Source organism: Nyctereutes procyonoides, unplaced genomic scaffold, assembly GCF_905146905.1.
Source record: "Nyctereutes procyonoides isolate TBG_1078 unplaced genomic scaffold, NYPRO_anot_genome, whole genome shotgun sequence".
NCBI lineage: Eukaryota > Metazoa > Chordata > Mammalia > Carnivora > Canidae > Nyctereutes > Nyctereutes procyonoides.
This window is the reverse complement of record NW_026575020.1, coordinates 22,910,988-22,931,913: the sequence shown is the minus strand read 5'-3', so window position 1 is coordinate 22,931,913 and position 20,926 is coordinate 22,910,988. Positions and strand designations below refer to the sequence as shown.

At 39.4% G+C, this 20,926-nt stretch overlaps 1 protein-coding gene across 1 annotated transcript in view; it reads right to left on the bottom strand.

The window, feature by feature from the left end:
• Nucleotides 1-268: 268 nt before the first annotated feature.
• The window catches only part of CRLF3 (cytokine receptor like factor 3), a 44,317-nt gene continuing 23,659 nt past the window's right edge, over nucleotides 269-20,926 (bottom strand). The window contains exons 7-8 of the mRNA XM_055337950.1: nucleotides 3,214-3,326; nucleotides 269-1,740 (exon numbers count right to left, since the gene is read on the bottom strand). Of these exons, the coding sequence (XP_055193925.1) occupies nucleotides 1,484-1,740; nucleotides 3,214-3,326 (370 nt within the window). The 3' untranslated portion in view covers nucleotides 269-1,483. The remainder of the gene's footprint in view (nucleotides 1,741-3,213; nucleotides 3,327-20,926) is intronic.

Genomic DNA, 20,926 nt, shown 5'->3' with positions numbered 1-20,926 from the left:
TGGCTCAGTTAGTTAAGCATCTGACTGAGGGTCATGATCTCAGTTCCTGGGTTCAAGCCCCACATCAGGTTCTGCACTCATCGGGAAGTCTGGTTCTGCCTCTCCCTCTGCTCCTCCCCCAGTCTGCGTTCTCTCTCAAATCAATGAATAAAATCTTAAAAAAAAAAAAAAAAAAAAAAAAACTAGAGACACAAGAAATCCTTTTCTCCCTCTACTGAAAAGATTAAAATTGGATTCATCAAATCTCACAGAAGAAAAAATACACACATTTAACTTTTAGTTTTTTATTTTGTTTCAGACAGCTGGACGAGGCATCTACATTCTAGCACATCTTCTTAACAATCACTAAACAAATGAAAGACGACTTACTTATATATAAAAAGGCAAGGGAAAAAGGTCATGATTGTCTAACAGGGAATTTGAATCCCCAAATAAATTATCTTACAAAAATATCAAACTTGCTTTTCCACATCTCTACTGTTAAAAATGAAGGGAAAAAAATTCACATTAAAAAAAGTCTGCAGGCTGGTATAGCAAGATAATTATTTTTACATACTAAGTAAGTCCTTCAAATAAATATTTTAAACAAATTTAAGTTTTTCAAAAAAATAGGTCAAGTATTTACCCTATATTTGTTTGGTCCACCAGAAGACCGTTTATAAAACTGACATTAAACTGGACTGTATGTAGCTCATACCCTATGAGTAGTAACATACATATCACTGAGGCTGGGTATGCACAAGTGCATATTACATATATGTGAATGGCTACTGCTGTACATACTACTTTCATAAGTAGTTTTACCCTGTAAAAACCCTATAGCCTATCACGAATCAAACTGCAAGGAAAGAAAAAAGAAAATACTTTGCTTATTGTAGACACTTGTTCAGTAATTTTTAATAACGCAAAAATTATCACACTTTTGGGACTTAAAGATTACTGAACATGAGATAAAATTCAATACTGCTGACAAATACTTGAATATGGAGAGCATATTCACCACTCAGGTGGAGAGCACACAAGTGAACGTATATTATAGAACTCTGGTGTCTCGCTGGTCTCTTCCTATTGCTTGATCCTAGAGTTTTACATGACCTTGGATCCTTAGAAGATATAAATTTAATCAGATAATATTAAGTTTTTCTGTTCTAACAATCAACTTTCCAAGAAGTACACAGTGGAAGGATATAGGGCTTTCTGTATCTCCTCATACTTTAAAGGCCAATTTCATTTTTTATCGTGATGCTGAAATTTCAATTAACACTATGCTACAAGGAAGGCTGACCATCCTACAGTTTTGTCCATAATAGTCAAATCTCTTATTGCTGATATATTCCAAAATAAATCCAGTAAACTATTTCCACTTCCAATGGCTTAACTACGAGATGAATCTAACAATTTTTTTAAAACCAATTACAATTAAACTGAGCTGGGGACAGCTACGTTTAAAACCCTGTAAAACCACAGCCAATCACTCAAAAATCTAGAATACCAACACTTTCCATCCAGGATAGAAAAAAGAGCATCCAAAATAAAGAGAACAACAGGACTGCTCAAGTAACCAATCAAAAACCACTTCTCTGTTATTTGAGCTAATAGTTACTCGAAGCTTGAAGTTTCCTCCTTCGTTATTATTGGTGGATCCTAGAGTCACAGCTTCAATGTCAAATGTGACAGTGGACCCAGAAGTAACTGCTGGCAACTGATTAGTCATTTCTTTTCCATTTACAAAAACTGCACCTAAAATGTTAAGGTAAAGAGTCATTTACACATGAACAATAACAAAGAACTGAAACGGATTCAAGATGACTGATAACACAGGTCATTTCCCAACTCAGATCAAGAAAACATTTTAGAGTGCCAACTGGTCAAAAAGAATGAATTTCAATATGATAATTAAACCCCATCCCCAAGGCAGGAGAAAAAGTTAAAGCTTTAATCACTTCTTAGAGTTTGGTCCAGGGTTCTAATGTTTTAGAATAGAGTTTCCCCACATGGACAGCATCAAAAGAAACATAACTCAATTACAAGATTAGATCTTGTGGAATAGCAACATAGTTGAATATGAAATAAACAAGAATCTTGTTCTACTACTGCTTGACCCATACCACAAAATTTTAACACATCTCAAGAGGGGATTTTATTATTATTATTATTTTTTAAAGATTTTATTTATTTATTCATGAGAGACACACAGAGAGGCAGAGACACAGGAGGAGAGAGAAGCAGGCTCCATGCAGGGACCCCGATGCGGGACCCGATCCTGGGACTCCAGGATCACACCCTGGGCTGAAGGCAGGTGCTAAACCGCTGAGCCACCCAGGGATCCCTCAAGAGTGGATCTTAAATGTATAATTACTGTAGGGGTGCCTGGGTGGCTCAGTCGGTTAAGTGTCTGTCTGCCTTTGGTTCAGGTCATGATCTCAGGGTCCTGGAATGGAGCCCTGCTTTGGGCTCCCTGCTCAGTGGGGAATCTGCTTCTCTCCCTCCCCACCCTTCTCATTCTCTCTCTCTCTCAAGTAAATAAATAAAATCTTTAGAAAAATAAAATTAAATAAAAAATAAAAATGTGATTACTATAGAGTAAGAGGTCAAAGAACTCTAGGGAGATAGAACAAATTAACTAAACCTTCATTTCTGTTCATCAGTCGATGTTGAATTTAGATGACCTATACACACAGAATCCAGAGACAGAGGGCAGCCCCGGTGGTGCAGCGGTTTAGCGCCGCCTGCAGCCCAGGGCGTGATCCTGGAGACCCTGGATCGAGTCCCACATCGGGCTCTCTATGTGGAGCCTGCTTCTCCCTCTGCCTGTGTCTCTGCCTCTCTCTCTCTGTCTCTATGAATAAATAAATAAAATCTTTAAAAAAAAAAAAAAAAAAAAGAATCCAGAGACAGACTGCCTGGTCCAAATCTCAACTCAGTTACCTCTAAGGTATGGGAGTTTAAGCCACCTCTCTGTGGCTCAGTTTTCATCATCTATAAAATGAGTATAATACTTCTCCCTACCTCAACAAGTTGTTAAAAGGATTAAATGATTTATTATTTGTAAAGGGAATAGAATAATGCCTGATACACAGTAGCCATACAGATATATCATAAAGACTTAAACTTTCTCATCTCCTGCTACAAATGTGTGATGTTAGGACAGATTCGTATCTTATTACTGTAATTCATGTATTTCAAAAATAATACCAGTTATGTATCTCTTACCATTTGTACTAATGCACACTGCTTGATCACGCTGCAGAGAGTCATATCCATTCTGTTTTTCTGCACACACTCCTATACTGTCTCTTCTGTCTGGCTGTCCCACAGTTTCAACTCTGTAAACATGGAAGAAAGGTCGTTAATTTTTTTTAAAACATGATATCTAACAGTTACTAAGGTTAAAAAGAGTAATCTCATCATAATTGCTCTTAATAATATCTAACAATGATTCAGTACTTCCTAAATTCCAGGCATTGATCTAAAAACTTGTATCAGTCATTTCACTGAATTCACCGAACAACCCATGAGGTAGGTGTTATTATTACCATACCTCTCTTATACATAAGAAAAAACAAGATTAAAAAGAAGCTAAATAACCTGACCCTGATCACCTAGCTGAATGCTGGACCCAAAATAGGAATTCAGGCATTCTCATTGTAGGCTCTAGAGTAACTACTTACAGCTATGACAATGCATTCCCATTTTATGTTCCATTTCTAAACAATAGAAAATGTGTCATACTTGCCAATATAGAAACTGTTATAGTTTCTAGTGACTGTTAACTGCCATCACCATTCAATGTGAAAGTCTATGCAGTTGTTTGTGTACTGTTATCAAATATTTAAAATCTTTAAGAATAGACATTATAATTTGTATAAAATGGATAATACAATTATTAACATATTTTGCTTGGAGAACATCATATGTGGAAGGTTTAAACATTTCTTTGTGTTTTAGTCTCAAAATACATCATCACGCACTCTGGAAATAGGAAACTTACATATAGTCAACCTACATCTCTACTACCAGATGCATCTTTCCCTCTGTTCCAGAAAGCCAGACTTCACAAGGACAGAAAAAGAAAAACTAGCAAGGAACAGAATGTAGCTTTACCCAAGGAAGATGGGATTATTTATACTTGGCATGGCCTCAAAATGTCTTTTGCTGCAAAGTGGCAAACATGCAGGATCAAAATAAATAGTCGGCGGGTTTCTGAAGTCATTTCACTTCTAAACCAGCAGTCTTAAGAAGTGTGCGGAAAAGGAGAGCCATGCCAGCAATCCTCAGTCCCAGTCCTCCTACCACAGAAACACTGCTGTTAACAATGAGATACAGACCACAATGGCTTTATGAGATTCCAGAACCCAGTTAAGAAGCTGCAGTACCCCAGGAGCACCTGGGTGGCTCAGTGGATGAGCATCTGCCTTCAGCTCAGGTTGTGATGTGGGGTCCTGAGATCGAGGCCCTCATCAGGCCTCCTACAGGGAGCCTGCTTCTCCCTCTGCCTATGTCTCTGCCTCTGTGTGTCTCTCTCATGAATAAATAAATAAAATCTAAGAAAAAAAAAAAGAGAGAAGAAGAAGAAGCTGCAGGACCCCAAGGGAGCACAAGCTGAAAACAGTGACATTGAAATGGGTAAGAAAAAAAGATTTCACTTTCCCATGTCAGTCCCTGTCCCAAGCTACATAGCTCTGTGCCTGGTAAGAACTACCCCAGCTTCTGGCTTTTCCTTTGGGATGGGGAGAGAGAAAGGAGTGGACCCTGCATCCAACGTTCCAACTCTTCAGAAGGTTGCCTGAAGGGCTGATTTCCGTTGTGTCTGAATGCTTTTAAGACCAAAGAAATGGAGGGGTGGCATCCAACAGCCAGTACGACTTGGTGTGATTGGAAGCAGGTGCATAACTTAAGGCTTCTCTCCTTTGGAAGAAAAGAGAAGAGCTGCATGTGCTTCTGTACCAGCTTTTCACAGGGCTGCTCAAGGGAATGGTATCTGTCTGACTGCATGTAGGCACTGCTGGGGAGTTGGCAAGCTCTGGATGCCTGGTAGCCACTGAGTACAAGAGAACAAAGCTGCCTGCTGCTGTCACATCAGAGAACAGGCAGCGCCACACACAGGCACCAGAGGGAGCAAGAGATTACAAGCTCCTGAAAGATGCACAAGCCCAGGGAAGTAACATCCTCCCAAAGAAGGTTGCAGAGGCCCCCCACATGTCTAGCTGAGTTCATTTGTAAGGCTCTTTTCCTGTACAAAATCAAGTCATAAAAACTGGGAGAGGGGGCTGTTTTCTCAGATGTATAGAGCCTAACACAAAATTATAAGATGTATGGAGAAACAGGGAAACATGGCCCAAACAAAAAACCAAAATACACATAGGGGTGCCTGGGTGGCTCAGTCATTTAAGCATCTGCCTTTGGCTCAGGTCATGATCCCAGTGTCCTAAGATTGAGCCTCACATGGTGCTCCCTGCTCAGCAGGAAGCCTGCTTCTCCCTCTGCCTCTGTCTCCCTCTGCTGCTCCCCTTACTTATGCTCTGTGAAATAAATAAATAAAATCTTAAAAAAAAAAAAACAACAAAACAAAACCAACAACTAAAATAGATCTCAGAAAAATTATCCTAATGGGGGTGCATGGGTGGCTCTGTCAGTTGAGTGTCCAACTCTTGATCTTGGCTCAGGTCATGATCTAGGGGTTGTGAGATCAAGTCCCATGTTGGGCTCTGTGCTCAGCTCGGAGTCTACCGGAAATTGTTCCTCCTTCCTCTCTCTCCCCATACTTGAGCTCCCATGCACTCTCTCTCTCTCTCTCTAATAAATAAAATCTTTTTAAAAATTATCCTAATGAAATAGAGACATTTGAATTACCTGACAAACTATTCAAAACAACTCTCAAAGATGCTCTACAAGCTCAAGAAAATAAGACATGTGTAAAATAAGAATACCAACAAAGAGATGCAACAACAACAACAACAACAACAACAGAACAACTAAACAGGTATTTTGGACCGGAAGAATACAATAGTAACTAAAAAATTCACAGGAGGAGTGCAACATCACACAATCAAGTAGGAGAAAGAAACATCAAATTAGAAGACAGGTCATTTAAAATTATCCAAGAAAGGCTGCCTGGGTGGGTCAGTTGGTTAAGCATCTGTCTTCAGCTCAGGTCATGATCCCAGGGTTCTGGGATCGAGCCCCGCATAGGGCTCCCTGGTACGTGGGGAGCCTGCTTCTCCCTCTCCCTCTGCCTGCTCTTCCCCCTGCTTGTTCTCTTGCTTTCTCTCTACCTCCCTGTCAAACAACAAAATCTTAAAAAAAAAAAAGTTACCCAATGACAGGGACAAGAGAAAAAAAATGAAAAAGAATGAAGAAAAGTCTAAGGAACTTATGGAGAAGAGAGAAAGGGGCAGAATATTCATTTAAGGAAATAATGGTTGAAAATTTCCAAAATATGGAGTAGGCAATGGACATCTAGATTCAAGAAGCCTAATGGAGCAATGCCTGGGTGGCTCAGTGGTTGAGTGTCTACCTTTGAATCAGGACATGATCCCAGAGTTCTGGGATAGTCTTGCATTAGGCTCCCTGCAAGGGGTCTGCTTCTCCCTTTGCCTGTGTCTCCGCCTCTCTCTGTGTCTCTCCTGAATAAATAAATAAAAATCTTTTTTAAAAAAATTTTTATTTATTTATGATAGTCACACAGAGAGAGAGAGAGGCAGAGACATAGGCAGAGGGAGAAGCAGGCTCCATGCACCGGGAGCCCAAAGTGGGATTCGATCCCGGGTCTCCAGGATCGCACCCTGGGCCAAAGGCAGGCGCTAAACTGCTGCGCCACCCAGGGATCCCAAAAATCTTTTTTTTAAAAAAAAAAAACATTTTATTTATTTATTCAGGAGAGAGAGAAAGAGAGAGAGAAAGAGAGGCAGAGACACAGGCAGAGGGAAAAGCAGGCTCCATGCAAGAAGCTGGATGTGGGACTCCATCCCGGGACTCCAGGACCATGCCCTGGGCCGAAGGCAGGTGCTAAACCGCTGAGCCACCCAGGGATCCCCCAATACATAAAAATCTTAAAAAAGAAGAAGAAGAAGCCTAATGGACACCAACTAGGATGAAAGAAATCACATTGAAACACATTATAATCAAATTGCCCAAAGTCAAAGACAGAATTTTTACACCATCAAGAGAAAAGTGATTCATCATACACAAGGAAGTTCACATAAGACTATCAGTGAGGGCTTCTGGGTGGCTCAGCTGGTTAAGTGCCTAATTCTTGACTAATTCTGGCTCAGGTCATGATCTCTGGGTCATGAGATTGAGGCCCTGCATCCATCTCATGACCCTGAGATCCCTGCACTCAATGGGGAGTCGGCCTGTCCCTCTCCCTTTCCCTTTGTCCCTCCCCCTGTTCTCTCTTTCTCTCTCAAATCAATCAATCAATCGATCGATCAATCAAATCTTTTTTTAAAAGGCTATCAGCGGACATCCCAGGTGGCTCAGAGGTTTAGTGCTGCCTTCAGTCCAGGGCGTGATCCTGGAATCCGGGATTGAATCCCTCATGGGGTTTCCTGCATGAAGCCTGCTTCTCCCTCTGCCTGTGTCTCTCATGAATAAATAAATAAAATCCTAAAAAAAAAAAAAGACTATCGGTGTATTTCTAAGTAGAAACTTTGTAGTCAAGAAAGGAGTGGAGTGATATATTCAAAGTGCTTAAAAGGGAAAAAAACTCTGCCAAGCAAGAATACAATATCTAGCAAACTGTCCTTAAAAAAGAGGAATAAATAGACATTCCTACAAAAGCTGAGGGAGTTCATCAACACCGGACCTGCTTCACAAGAAAAGCTAGAAGGTAAATACACAGATAAATATAGAACACTATAATACTATAATAATAGTAGTGGGTAAATCAGCCTAAAAAACATTGTTATAACTAGAAGATGTTTTATGTAAGCCCTACGGTAATCACAAATAAAATACTTACAGAAGACACACTACAGAAAATGAAAAAGGAATAAAAACATGTCACTACAAAAAACCAATGAAACACAAAAGATGGCAATGAGAGAGGAAAAGAGAAACCAAAAAGCTACAAGACAGCAAATAATGACAAAATGACAATAGTAATACCTTAGCTATCAATAATCACTTTAAATCTAAATGGATTAAATTCCATCTATGTATTAAGCTCTATCTATGAAAGTTAGAATAACTGATAAGTATAAAAGATTCAATTATATTTTGTCTAAAACAGGCTCACTTGAGATTTAAGGAGAGGGTGGGAAAAGATATTCCATACAAATGGTAACCAAAAGAGAACAGAGATGGCCATACTTAAATCAGACAAAATAGATTTTTATGTCACAAAATAACAAAAGAAGCAAAGACATTATATAATGATAAAAGGGTCAACTTACTGGTAAGATACAATAATTATCAATACATATGCACCTATGGGCAGCCCCAGTGGCCCAGCGGTTTAGTGCCGTCTTCAGCCCGGGGTGTGATTCTGTAGACCCAGGATCGAGTCCCATGCCAGGTTCCTTGCATGGAGCCTGCTCCCCACCCCCCTCTGTCTGTCATGAGTAAATAAATAAAATCTTTTATTAAAAAAAAAATACATATGCACCTAATATCAGATCACTCAAATATATAAAGCAAATATTGACAACTAAAAGGAAAAATAGTTACACAATAATAGGAGATTTCAATATCCCACTTTTGTTTTTTTTTTTTTAAAGATTTATTTATTTATTTATTTATTTATTTATTTATTTATTTATTTATTTATTTATTTATTTATTCATTTATGATAGGCATAGAGAAAAAGAGAGGCAGAGATTCAGGAGGAGGGCGAAGCAGGCTCCGTGCCGGGAGCTCGACGCAGGACTCAATCCCGGAACTCCAGGATCGTGCCCTGGGCCAAAGGCAGGCGCCAAACCGCCGAGCCACCCAGGGATCCCTCAATATCCCACTTTTGATAATAGAACATACAGATAGAAAATCAGTAAGGGCAGCTTGGGTGGCTCAGCGGTTTGGTGTCGCCTTTGGCCCAGGGTGTGACCCTGGAGACCCGGGATCGAGTCCCATGTCAGGCTTCCTGCATGGAGCCTGCTTCTCCTTCTGCTTGTGTCTTTGCCTCTCTCTCTCTTTCTGTGTGTCTCTCATAAAAAAATTAAATTAAATTAAATTAAATTAAATTAAATTAAATTAAATTAAAAGAAATTAAAATTAAATTAAATTAAATTAAAAAAAGAAAATCCGTAAAAACAGAAGATTTGAACAATACCATAAACCAAATGGACATAACAACACCAACAGAACATTTTGCCCAGCAGAAGTAGAATACACATTCTTCAGAAGCACACGTAGAACATTGTCCTAGACGCATCACGTTAGGTCAAAAATCATAACAAATTTTAGAATGTTAAAAATCACACTATGTATATTTTCTGACAATAGAATAAAACTAGAAATTAATGGCAGAAGGAAAACTAGAAAATTTCAGTACTGTCATGTTAGATGGCCACATATCTCTCAGAACAATGGGAGCATCATGTTTGGAACTCCCCAAGATCTTGCCCTTTGTTGGGTTATGATTTATACCCTTTTGCTATAAACAAAACTATAATCATAAATGTATACTTTCCTAAGTTCTGTGAATCATTCTAAAAAATTATAGCGTTTGAGGGTGGTCGTGGGAACCCTGGAATTTGTAGCTATCTCTGTAGTTAGAAGTGAAGGTGGGCCCTGGGGACCCCTGAACTTGCAGCTGGTAGCTGAAGTGAGGGCAGTCTTTTGGTGGACTATGCTTTTCTTATCCTTGAGTTTGGCCAACTTGTTGCAAGTACACTTTTTCAGTAAAGATTTATTTATTTACTTATTTAAAGATTTATTTATTTGGGAAGGGGGAAGGGCAGAGGGAGAGGGAGAGAATCTCAAGCAGACTCCCAGCTAAATAGCAGGGCTCACTCTCACGCCCCTGAGATCATGACATGAGCTGAAACCAAGAGTCAGATACTTAACTGACTGAGCCACCCACATGCCCCATCAGTAAACTTTTTACATCAATAATTCAAACAAAATTTCATTAAATCAACTACAAGTTGTAAAACAGAAAAGACCTTCAATACAGTGGAAAAAAAAATCCTGGAAAGAAGGAAAAAACCCTCCTAATTTGAATAAATTACAAAGTAATTCCTAAAGGCATCTTTCACCAAAACAGCATGTAATAAATAAGTTGCTCTGAACATGGAATGAACCAGGTAAGTAAATGCTAATATACCTGAGACACAGAAAATTATATTCATAGTTGACTAAGAAGTAGAATGGAATTTTAAAATCACCGAATTTTTAAGTTGCAAGACAAGTAGTCAGTACATTATATCCTAAAACTACTGTAGTTGTTCTCTCACATAAAACAAGTTTTGTAAGAAACTACTTAACAGGGCAGCCCTGGTGGCATAGTGGTTTAGCGCCGCCTGCAGCCTAGGGTGTGATCCTGGAGACCGGGGATCAAGTCCCACATCAGGTTCCCTGCATGGAGCCTGCTTCTCCCTCTGCCTGTGTCTCTGCCTCTCTCTCTCTCTCTCTATGAATAAATAAAATCTTAAAAAAAAAAAAAAAGAAACTACATAACAAAGAAAAATGCTATACAAAATAATTTATGGCAAGGTAGAGTGACTTCCTCTAATGCAAGTAAGTACAACTGAAATGTAATTAATAGAAAACTGACTTATGGGCAAGTTACTAGAAATACATCCACTGCATTAAAGGAAAGGAGTAGAATGTCCTTCGTAATAATTTTTCTCAAAGTAAAATATTCTGAGAGAGAACATGGCCCAAAACAGGAGCAAATCTATGGCAACAAGAGGGCTAACCTATTATTCCTATTACTCTGCACTTTGGCTAATTTTGATTAGATTTAAGTGACACAACCTCTTTCCTACACAATCTCAAACTTTCACATCACAGTGAATGCTTGCAGCAAAATAAAAAAAATTCAGTTGCTTAGCTAATTAAATATATGAAAAACATCCAACTTTATAATAAATATAATAAAATGAAATTTTTATTTTAGCCTAGCAGCTACAGATTTATTAAAAAAACAGCAATATTTAATACTGACAAGGATTCAGTGATATCAGTATCCTCACACACTGCTGGGAAGAGTCTAAAGTGCTTCCAGGAACACAGCCAATTAGACCATGTGTCACTAACAGGAAAACTAGCCCAAGGAATAGAAAATGACCATGTATCAACAAAGAGGGTCATGGCACAGCTTGATATATCAGAAGTAAGAGACAGAAGTACCTTGTCAACTGATGGCAAAGAAGGATTTCCGAAATATATTTGAAATAGAAATACATTGCTTACTATACAAATCCTAAAATAGCTTTTATCCTTTCTCAAAACAAAACTGATGACCTAAATTAGTCCTATATCTACTACAGAAATTGGAAATCTTCCAACAAAGAAAATTCTAGGATGGCAAATTGGTGAATTCTACCAAACATTTAAGGAAGAAAAAATACCAATTTTACACAAACAGTTCTGGAAACAAAAGAGGAAGAAACACTTCACACCTCATTTTATAAGGCTGGTCAAAACCAAAACCAAAAACATCATAAGAAAAAATGAAATACCTCTCTCATGAAGAGTTATAAAAATCCCCAACAAAATATTAAAAACCAAGTTTCACAATATACATAAATAATAATATATGACAAAGTGAAGTTTCTCTGGGGAATGCAAAACTGGTTCAATGTTCAAAAAATCTATCATTGCAATTCACAATATTAACAGAAGAAAAATGGTATGATTACCTTAACAGATGTATAAAAATAATTAGACAAAATTAAATATTCGCTTATAGATAAAACTCTCAGCAAAGCACAATTAGAAGGAAACTTTCTTAACCTGATAGAAAGTATCTACAAAAAACCTACAGCTGAGGCACCTGGTTGGCTCTGTCAGTAGAGAATGCTACTCTTGATCTCAGGGTTGTAAGTTTGAACCCCACCCTGGGTGCAGAGATTACTTAAAAATAAAATCCTTAAGAAACCAAAAGAACCCTACAGCCAGCATCATTCTTAATGTGAAAGACTGAATGCTTTCCTGCTGAGATGTGGAACAAATATGTCTACTTTCAAAACTGCTATTCAGTCATACTTTTTTTTTTTTTAAGATTTTATTTATTTATTCATGAGAGACACAGAGAAAGAGAGAGAGGCAGAGACATAGGCAGAGAGAGAAGCAGGCCACGCAGGAAGCCCGACATGGGACCTGATCCCGGACTCCAGGATCACGCCCTGGGCTGAAGGCAGGCACTAAACCGCTGAGTCACCCAGGCGTCCCTAGAGTCATACTTCTTAGCCAGTGTAATAAAGACAATAGAAAGAAATAACAAAACACTGATGAAAAACATTTTTTTAAAAAACTAAATTAAGAAATATACCATATCCATAGATTGGAACAATCAAAATATTAAAAAGCCAATTACTTCCAAACCGATCTATAGATTCAAGTCAATCTCAATCAAAATCCCAGTAAAAGAATTTTTCTTAGAAACGGGCAAGCTAAATCTAAAGTTAAATAGAAAGAAGAACTAGAATAGTTAAAAAGAGAATAAAGTTGGAATAATTCTACTTGATATCAAGACAATATAAATCTACAGTAATCAAGATTATAGTTCTAAGAAATGAGAAACACACAGATCAATGAAATAGAGTCCAGGAACAGATCCCACACATACAGTCAATTCATTTTGACAAAGGTGAAAGGACAATTCAATGGAGAGAGGACAGTCTTTTCAACAAATAGTGCAGGAACTATCTAATCAGATACAAAACAAAACTCAATTCAACCCATATTTCACATATTATACTAAAAGTAATTCTAAATGGGTCATAGATCTGAACGTAAAATTTAAAAACATAAAGCGTCTAGAAGAAAAAAAAAAATCTTTTGACCTTTCATTAGGGCAAAGATTTCTTAGATACAACTCCAAAATGCACTGGATGTATTTCATCAAAATTAACAACTTCTACTCCCCAAGAGATATTATTAAGAAAATGAAAAGACAGGGATGCCTGGTGGCTCAGCAGTTCAGTGTTTGTCTTGGGCCCAGGGCATGATCCCAGAGTCTGGGGATGGAGTCCCACATCGGGCTCCCTGCATGGAGCCTGCTTCTCCCTCTGCCTGTGTCTCTGCCTCTCTTTCTCTCTGTGTTTCTCATAATAAATAATAAATCTCATAATAAATAATAAAATCTTAAAAAAAAATGAAAGGACAAACCTTAGACTGGTAAAAAAACAAAAAACAAAAAACAACTAACATTTTAGAAACGTGTAACAAAAGACTTATATTCATCAAATTTCAATAGCCTGGGTGGCTTAGTCAGTTAAGCATCTGCCTTTGGCTCAGGTCATGACCCCAGAGTCCTAAGACTGGCTCCCTGCTCAGTGGGGAGCCTGCTTCTCCCTCTCCCTCTGCCCCCTCCCCTGCTCCTGCTTTCTCTCTCTCTCAAATAAAATCTTTTTAAAAATTTTTTTATAAATAGGCAATAGATTTGAAAAGACCCTTCACCAATGAAGATATACAAATGGCCAATAAGTGAGCACATGAAAAGATACTATCTTTGGCTATCAAAAAGAAAATTAAAACGACAATAAGGTACAACTACATGTATACAGAATAGCTGAAGTTAAAAGCAAAAACAAAGGCCTGGCTAGCTCCATAGGTGGAGCATGTGACTCTTAATTTTGAGTTCTTAATCCTGAGTTCAAGCTGAATATTGGGTGTAAAGATTACTTAAAAAATAAAATATTATGGGACACCTGGATGGCTCAGCGGTTGAGTGTCTGCCTTTGACTTAGGGTGTGATCTCGGGGTCCACGATTGGGTTCCTGCGGGGAGCCTGCTTCTTCCTCTGCCTGTGTCTCTGCCTCTCTCTCTCGGTCTCTCATGAATAAATAAAATCTTTAAAACTAATTAATAAAAAGCAAAAACTAAACAAGTGACAATATCAAATGCAGACAACTATGAAGGACAACTGAAAATCTCATATATGCTGCTGGGAATGTAAAATGGTGCAGCTATTCTGGAACACAATTTGACATATAAACACAATGGGACCCAGCAATCACAATCTTAGATATTCATTTAATCTAAAAATTTTTTTTAAAGATTTTATTTATTCATGAGAGACACGGAGAGAGAGAGGGAGAGGCAGAGACACAGGCAGAGGGAAAAAACAGGCTCCATGCAGGAAGCCTGACGTGGGACTCCATCCCAGGTCTCCAGGATCACACCCTGGGCTGAAGGCGGTGCTAAACCACTGAGCCACCGGGGCTGCTCTAATCTAAATGGTTTAATCTAAAAACTCTCAAATTAGTAAATCCAGCCTGTTTTTCTCCACCGAACTCCTGATTTGTGTATCCAACTGTCTGCTCCTCATCTTCACTGGTAAGTCTAACAAGAAACTCAAATCTACTTTGTGAAAGAACAAACTGATTCTTCACCCAGAAATATGCTCTTCCTACACTCTTACATACCTTGGTAAATGACAATTCTGGCCCAATAGTTATTTAGACCAAAAGTCCTGAAGTCACACTGGACTCTCTTCTTTCTTACCTATCACAAGCAATCCACCAGCAAATCCTGTCAGTCCTTCCTTTAAAATATATCCAGATTCAAAAAAAAAAAAAAAAAAAAAATCCAGATTCAGGGGTGCCTGGGTGGCTCGGTCGGTTCGGCATCTGCCTTCGGCTCAGGTCACAATCTTGGGGTCCTAGGATTGAGCCCCATATTGGGGTCCCAAGCAGGGAATCTGCTTCTCCCTCTGCTCCTCTTCCTGCTCATTCTCTCTCTCTCTTTCTCTCAAATCGATAAATAAAATCTTTAATATATAGGTAGATAACTAGATCCATCCATCCAGATTCTGACCACTCATCATTACCTCCACTGCCACATCCTGGTCCAAGCCACCATTAGCTCTCACCAATATTATTGCTATAGGCTCCTACCTAATATCCTGGCCTGTACCCATACCACTTTACAGATTGTTCTCCACACAGCAGCCAATCGACTTGTAAAACATGTCAGGTGATATCACTGGTTTGCTCAATATTCTCCAAAGGCCTTTCACCTCACTAGTCACAGCAGAGTCCTACAGAGCTAGACTGTCAAGATTAGAATCTCGGCACTGATATTAATCTGCACAACTTCGGGCAAGTTGCTTAATCTTTTTAAGTAGGCTCCACCAGCGTGGAGCCCAATACAGGGCTCAAATTCACAACCCTGAGTTCAAGACCTGAGCTGAGATCAAGAATCAGGCACTTGACTGAGCCACCCAGGTGCCCCAAATTGCTTAAATATTTTTACATCTTAGTTTCCATATCTCCAAAATGTGTCTACCTCATGAGGATGTAATGAGGATTTACAGACATTGACTCATTAAGTACTTAAGAACTAACACACAGTAAGGTTCCACAAATGTTAGCCACCTATTAACATTTTGTCTGCTCAACTTGTGAATTCATGAAGTCAAACGGAGAGCATGCCCCCCTTCCCAAAATAATGGAACATAAGCCTGACTTGGTGAGGCCTTTTCTGGGAGGGAAGAGTAGAGGTGGGTCTCTGTTTGCAGTGTCAAATATCCTTCCTGTAAATAGGCACAGGTGACCTCCAAAAGGGTATTTCTTTGAGTAATTAAAAAAGAAATATAGACAGCCTATTCAAAAGTATATCCTACTTTTCTGGGATCCTCTCTGACTATACTGCCTGTCTCCATTAATCCAATCCAGACTCCCTACTTGCTGTTTGTATTTTTCTACTCCCTATCTTTGGTTCTTGCTTTGTTTCCCCACCTGAACTGTCCTTTCACCTTTAGCTGCACTAAGCCTTCAACAACCCCTCATCTAGAAGTAACTTTTCCTTCCTCTATATTGCAGAGCAGTCTAGATCTCTCTTTCTTTTAAGATTTTATTTATTTACTTAGCTGTGAGAGAAAGAGCAAGTGCATGACAAGTGGGGGAAGGAGCAGAGGGAGAGAGACAAGCAGACCCCGCACTGAGCTCAGACCTGACTCAGGGCTCTATCTCATGACCCTGAGATCATGACCGGACACACCTTCATGATATCATGTAACCCTCCATATATAGACAAACTAAAAGCTAAAAGCTAGGGTACAAAATCCTAAAGGAGATCTACTTAGGAAACTAGCAGACTTACCTTACCTAAGTCTATATAATCAAGAGTCTGTGGGGAAAACTTCTGTCTGGCATTCCCCACATCTATCATAATAGCCAAAATCTAACCTGAAATGACTATACATCATATTTCTAGAGGGGACCACTTTGCAAAATATAAAACCCAGCAAAGCTGTATTCTTCCCAGAACAATGCGTTCTGTCTCAATATCAGCAGAAATCAACAAAATTTCAAAGACCCTAAATTACCTTTTTTTTAAAAAAAATATTTATTTAAGTGATCCTTACAACTAATGTGGGGCTTGAATTTATAACTGTGAGATCAAGAGTCGCATGCTTCTTTAACTGAACCAGACAGGCACCCCAAAACAAATTAACTTTTTTTTTAAGATTTTATTTATTAATGAGAAACACACACACACACACACACACACACACACACACACACAGGCAGAGACACAGGCAGAGGGAGAAGCAGGCTCCATGCAGGGAGCCAGACATCGGACTCGATCCCAGGTCTCCAGGATCACACCCTGGGCTGAAGGCAGCGCTAAACCGCTGAGCCACCTGGGCTGCCCACAAATTAACTTTTTAATCCTAGTAGAGGCTATGCCTTATTCCTAAACTTCCTAAGAAAGATTAAATTAGTAAGATTTTTTTAATTTGAGGTGCTAACAGAATTGAAGATACATCTAGTATCTGGTAATGACAGAGACCAGCCTTGTACAGAAAAAGAAAGATCTCCTCAAGCTTAAATTTATTCAGGGGGATCCCTGGATGGGTCAATGGTTAACACCTGCCTTTGGCCCAGGGTGTGATCCTGAAGACCTGGGATCAAGTCCCGCATCAGGCTCCCTGCATGGGGTCTGCTTCTCCCTCTCTCTCTGCCCCCCCCCCCACTCTCTCTCTCTGTCTCTCATGAATTAATAAAATCTTAAAAAAAAAAGTTTAAATTTATTCAGAAAAAGTAATGCTAACACTTAACCAAAGGTAAGCATTAAACCAAGTAACCCTTTTTTAAAGATTTTATTTATTTATTTGACAGAGAGCAAGCACACAAGCAGGGGAAGGAGCAAAAGAGGTAGGAGCAAAGGAGGGGGGGAGGAACACAGGGAGAAGTAGGTTCCCCTCTGAGCAGGGAGCCTGATGTAGGGCTTGATCTCAGGACCCCAGGATCATGACATGAGCCAAAGCTTAATGCTTAATCAACTGAGCCACACAATCACCCACCAAGTGATCTCTAACAATTATCAACCCTAGTGCTTCTAAAATAAAGCCCCTAAATTCTTTGACACTTCTCACATCAAGAAGTGGGATCTATGTCTCTTCTCTGGAACTCAGCCACCACACTGTGAAGAAGCCCAAGAAAGAAACCACCCAGAACCAGAATCAATTTGCTAGCTATGTGAATGCGCCATCTTGAAAGTAGATCTACCATTTCTAACTAAATTACTAGCTACTAACACATAAAATCTATCCTTGCCAAGACATGCAAATTGTAGTTTCCTGAGCCAAATAAATGACTATTGTTTTAAGCTTCTAAGTTTTAGAGTGATTTGTTACACAGCAATTGGTAACTGTAACATTAGTTTTTAATGTTCTTTTATTTATTTTTCAAGATTTTACTTATTCATTTGATACAGAGTGAGAGAAAGAGCATGAGGGAGAAACAGACTCCCCACTGAGTAGGCAGCCTGATGTAGGGCTCAATCCCAGGACCCTGGGATCATGTCCTGAGCCAAAGGCAGCTGCTTAACCTGAGACACTCAGGTGCCCCTTACGTTTTTTCATTTTATTTATTTATCTATTTTTCTTCCTTATGTTTTCTTTTTTAAGATTTTATTTATTTATTCATGAGAGAGAGAAAGAGAGAGGCAGAGACACAAGCAGAGGGAGAAGCAGGCTCCATGCCAGGAGCCCGACGTGGGACTCGATCCCAGGACTCCAGGATCACGCCCTGGGCCAAAGGCAGGCGCCAAACTGCTGAGCCACCCAGGGATCCCCCTCCTTATGTTCTTTTAAAGAAAAAGTCTATAACAAAAAAGTTAGCCTATTGCCCCTTGATTTACCACCTCATGTGACTTGTGGGAGGCAGGTAGCACAGTGGTTAAGAGCACAGACTTGTAGGGCTAGACTGGCAGGATTTGAATAGGGGGAAATCACATGGTCCCTGTACTTTTGTTTCTTCATCTATAAAAGGAAGACAGGAACCTCCTAGGCTCTTAGGATTAAAGAAGGCTGTTGGAAAGGAAGCTATTTTAAAGAAAGGAGGTGGGGGATCCCTGGGTGGCTCAGCGGTTTAGCGTCTGCCTTTGGCTCAGGGCGCGATCCTGGGGTCCCGGGATCGAGTTCCACATCAGGCTCCCGGCATGGGCCTGCTTCTCCCTCCTCCTGTGTCTCTGCCTCTCTCTGTCTCTATGTCTATCATAAATAAATAAATCTTTTAAAAAAAATAAAGAAAGGAGGTGGTAGCGAAGAGAAGCAAAAATATGGTTTAAAAAAACGGTAAGCAATCAGAATGGCTGAATTAACAAATCAGGAAATGACAGATCTTGGAGAGGATGTGGAGAAAGAGGAACCCTCTTAGACTGTTGGTCGGAATGCAAGCTGGTATGGCCACTCTAAAACAATATGGAGGATCCTCAGAAAGTTGAACACAGAGCTACCCTATGACCCAGCATTGCACTATTAGTGATTTACCCCAAACATATAAAGGTAGTGATCCAAAGGGGCACCTGCACACAAATGTTTAGAGCAGCAATGTCCACAATACCCAGATTATGGAAAACAGCTCAGATTTCCATTATCAGATGAACGGATAACGAGGACGTAATACACACACACACACATAATGGAATACAATTCATCCACCAAAAAAATGAAATCCTGGCATTTGCAATGACATGGATAGAACTAAAGTGTATTACGCTAAGCAAAATAAGTTAATCAGAGAAAGACAATTATCATATGCTCTCACTAGTGTGGAATGTAAGAGACCAGAGGATCATAGGGGAAGCGAGGAAAAAAATTAAATGAGATGAAATCAGAGAGGGAGACAAACCATAGGAGACTCTTAATCATTGGAAACAAACTGAGGGTCACTGGAGGAGAAGAGGGTGGGGGGATGGGGTAATTGGGTGATGGCATTAAGGAGGCCATGTGATGTAATGAGCACTGAGTGTTGTATAAGACTGATGAATCACTGACCTCTACCTCTGAAACCAATAATACATTATATCATTATACGTTAATTAACTGAGTTTAAATTTTTTGAAAAACCCACAAAAATGGTAAGATCAGGAAATCTTGGAAGGAAAGGGAAAGTCGGAATGTTCAGAAAAAAATCAAGGAGAGGGACGCCTGGGTGACTCAGTGGTTGAGCATCTGCCTTTGGCTCAGGTCATGATCCTGGGGTCTTGGGATCAAGTCCCGCAGGGAGCCTGCTTCTCCTTCTGCCTATGTCTCTGTCTCTGTGTCTCTCTTGAAAGAAAGAAAGAAAAGAAAAGAAAAGAAAAGAAAAGAAAAGAAAAGAAAAGAAAAGAAAAGAAAAGAAAAGAAAAGAAAATCAAGGAGAAGCCTACCAGGAGGGGGTTGCTTAGCAGACCTGGCCACCAAATGAGACTGGGCTCTAGAGACTGACAGAGCTGCCAGGAATGCATTCCAGCAACTACAGCAGGAATAGACTGGGCTGAGCAACAGGGCACTGCCTACAGGAATATAATCTTCCTTCTAACTGTGAGGCCTTCCAACATCCTCAAAAAACTGAATAGTTTACCTTTATTCAAGTAGACTCATCTGCCCCTCCCCCATTCAGCCCCCTACCCCCACCATCATCTGACTTCATTGCTGATGCCTGCAGTTTCTTCCAACAAGGAGAGAAGACATTTTCATTCCACATTCAAAAGAAAAATGACAAAAATGCAAAGGTCTGGCTACAATAATAGTGAGCTGAATGAAGATTCAGTTAATCACCCTGCCAAGTGGGGCCCAAGTGGGGCCCACTCAGACATCTTTGGAAGGAGAGGAAGGAACTAATGGTTTATTGAGGCCTACTAAATGTCAGGCCACGGTCCTTAGATAGCAAGTAGATTCACATCAATTTGGATAATTTCCAATGTCTTAAATATTTATTGAATAACAGAAGAAACAAATCTAAAAAATGCCATTTATCACGCTTGTGGTGACAGAGGAAGTATCTAAAAGCAGGAGAGTATCAGGTCACCATCACTGGGGGAAAAGGTCATAGAATAGGGAAAAAGAAAAGATCTAAGGATATTGATGCAGAGAAACTATTGATTTAAACACTAACTAGAATCACATTTACTCTCCCACGAAGAAGACAAAAATGATAGAGACTAGCTTTGCCATTTACATGGCTTTGGGTAAGTGATTTAACTTCTGTGTGCTTCATCCTCATCCCTAAAATGGGTAATTACACCTATTTCACTGGGTTATTGTAAGAATCAAATGAGCTAACATAAGTAAAGTACTTAAAATAGGACCTCGTGCGTAATTAATGCTATTTAATTATTGCTTGCAATTATTATTATTACTATGGTTACCATTCTTCTTGTCTGAGATATCTGACCCAAATATATCAACTCAGGAAGACCTATCATTACACAGAAGCACACTGTTCTCAGGAGATTCACTAGTGGCAGTAAAAGCAGAAAAAGGGTTTTTGTAAGCATATAAAACCCATGAATTCCTCTTTGGGGAATAACTAGGTAGACTTCA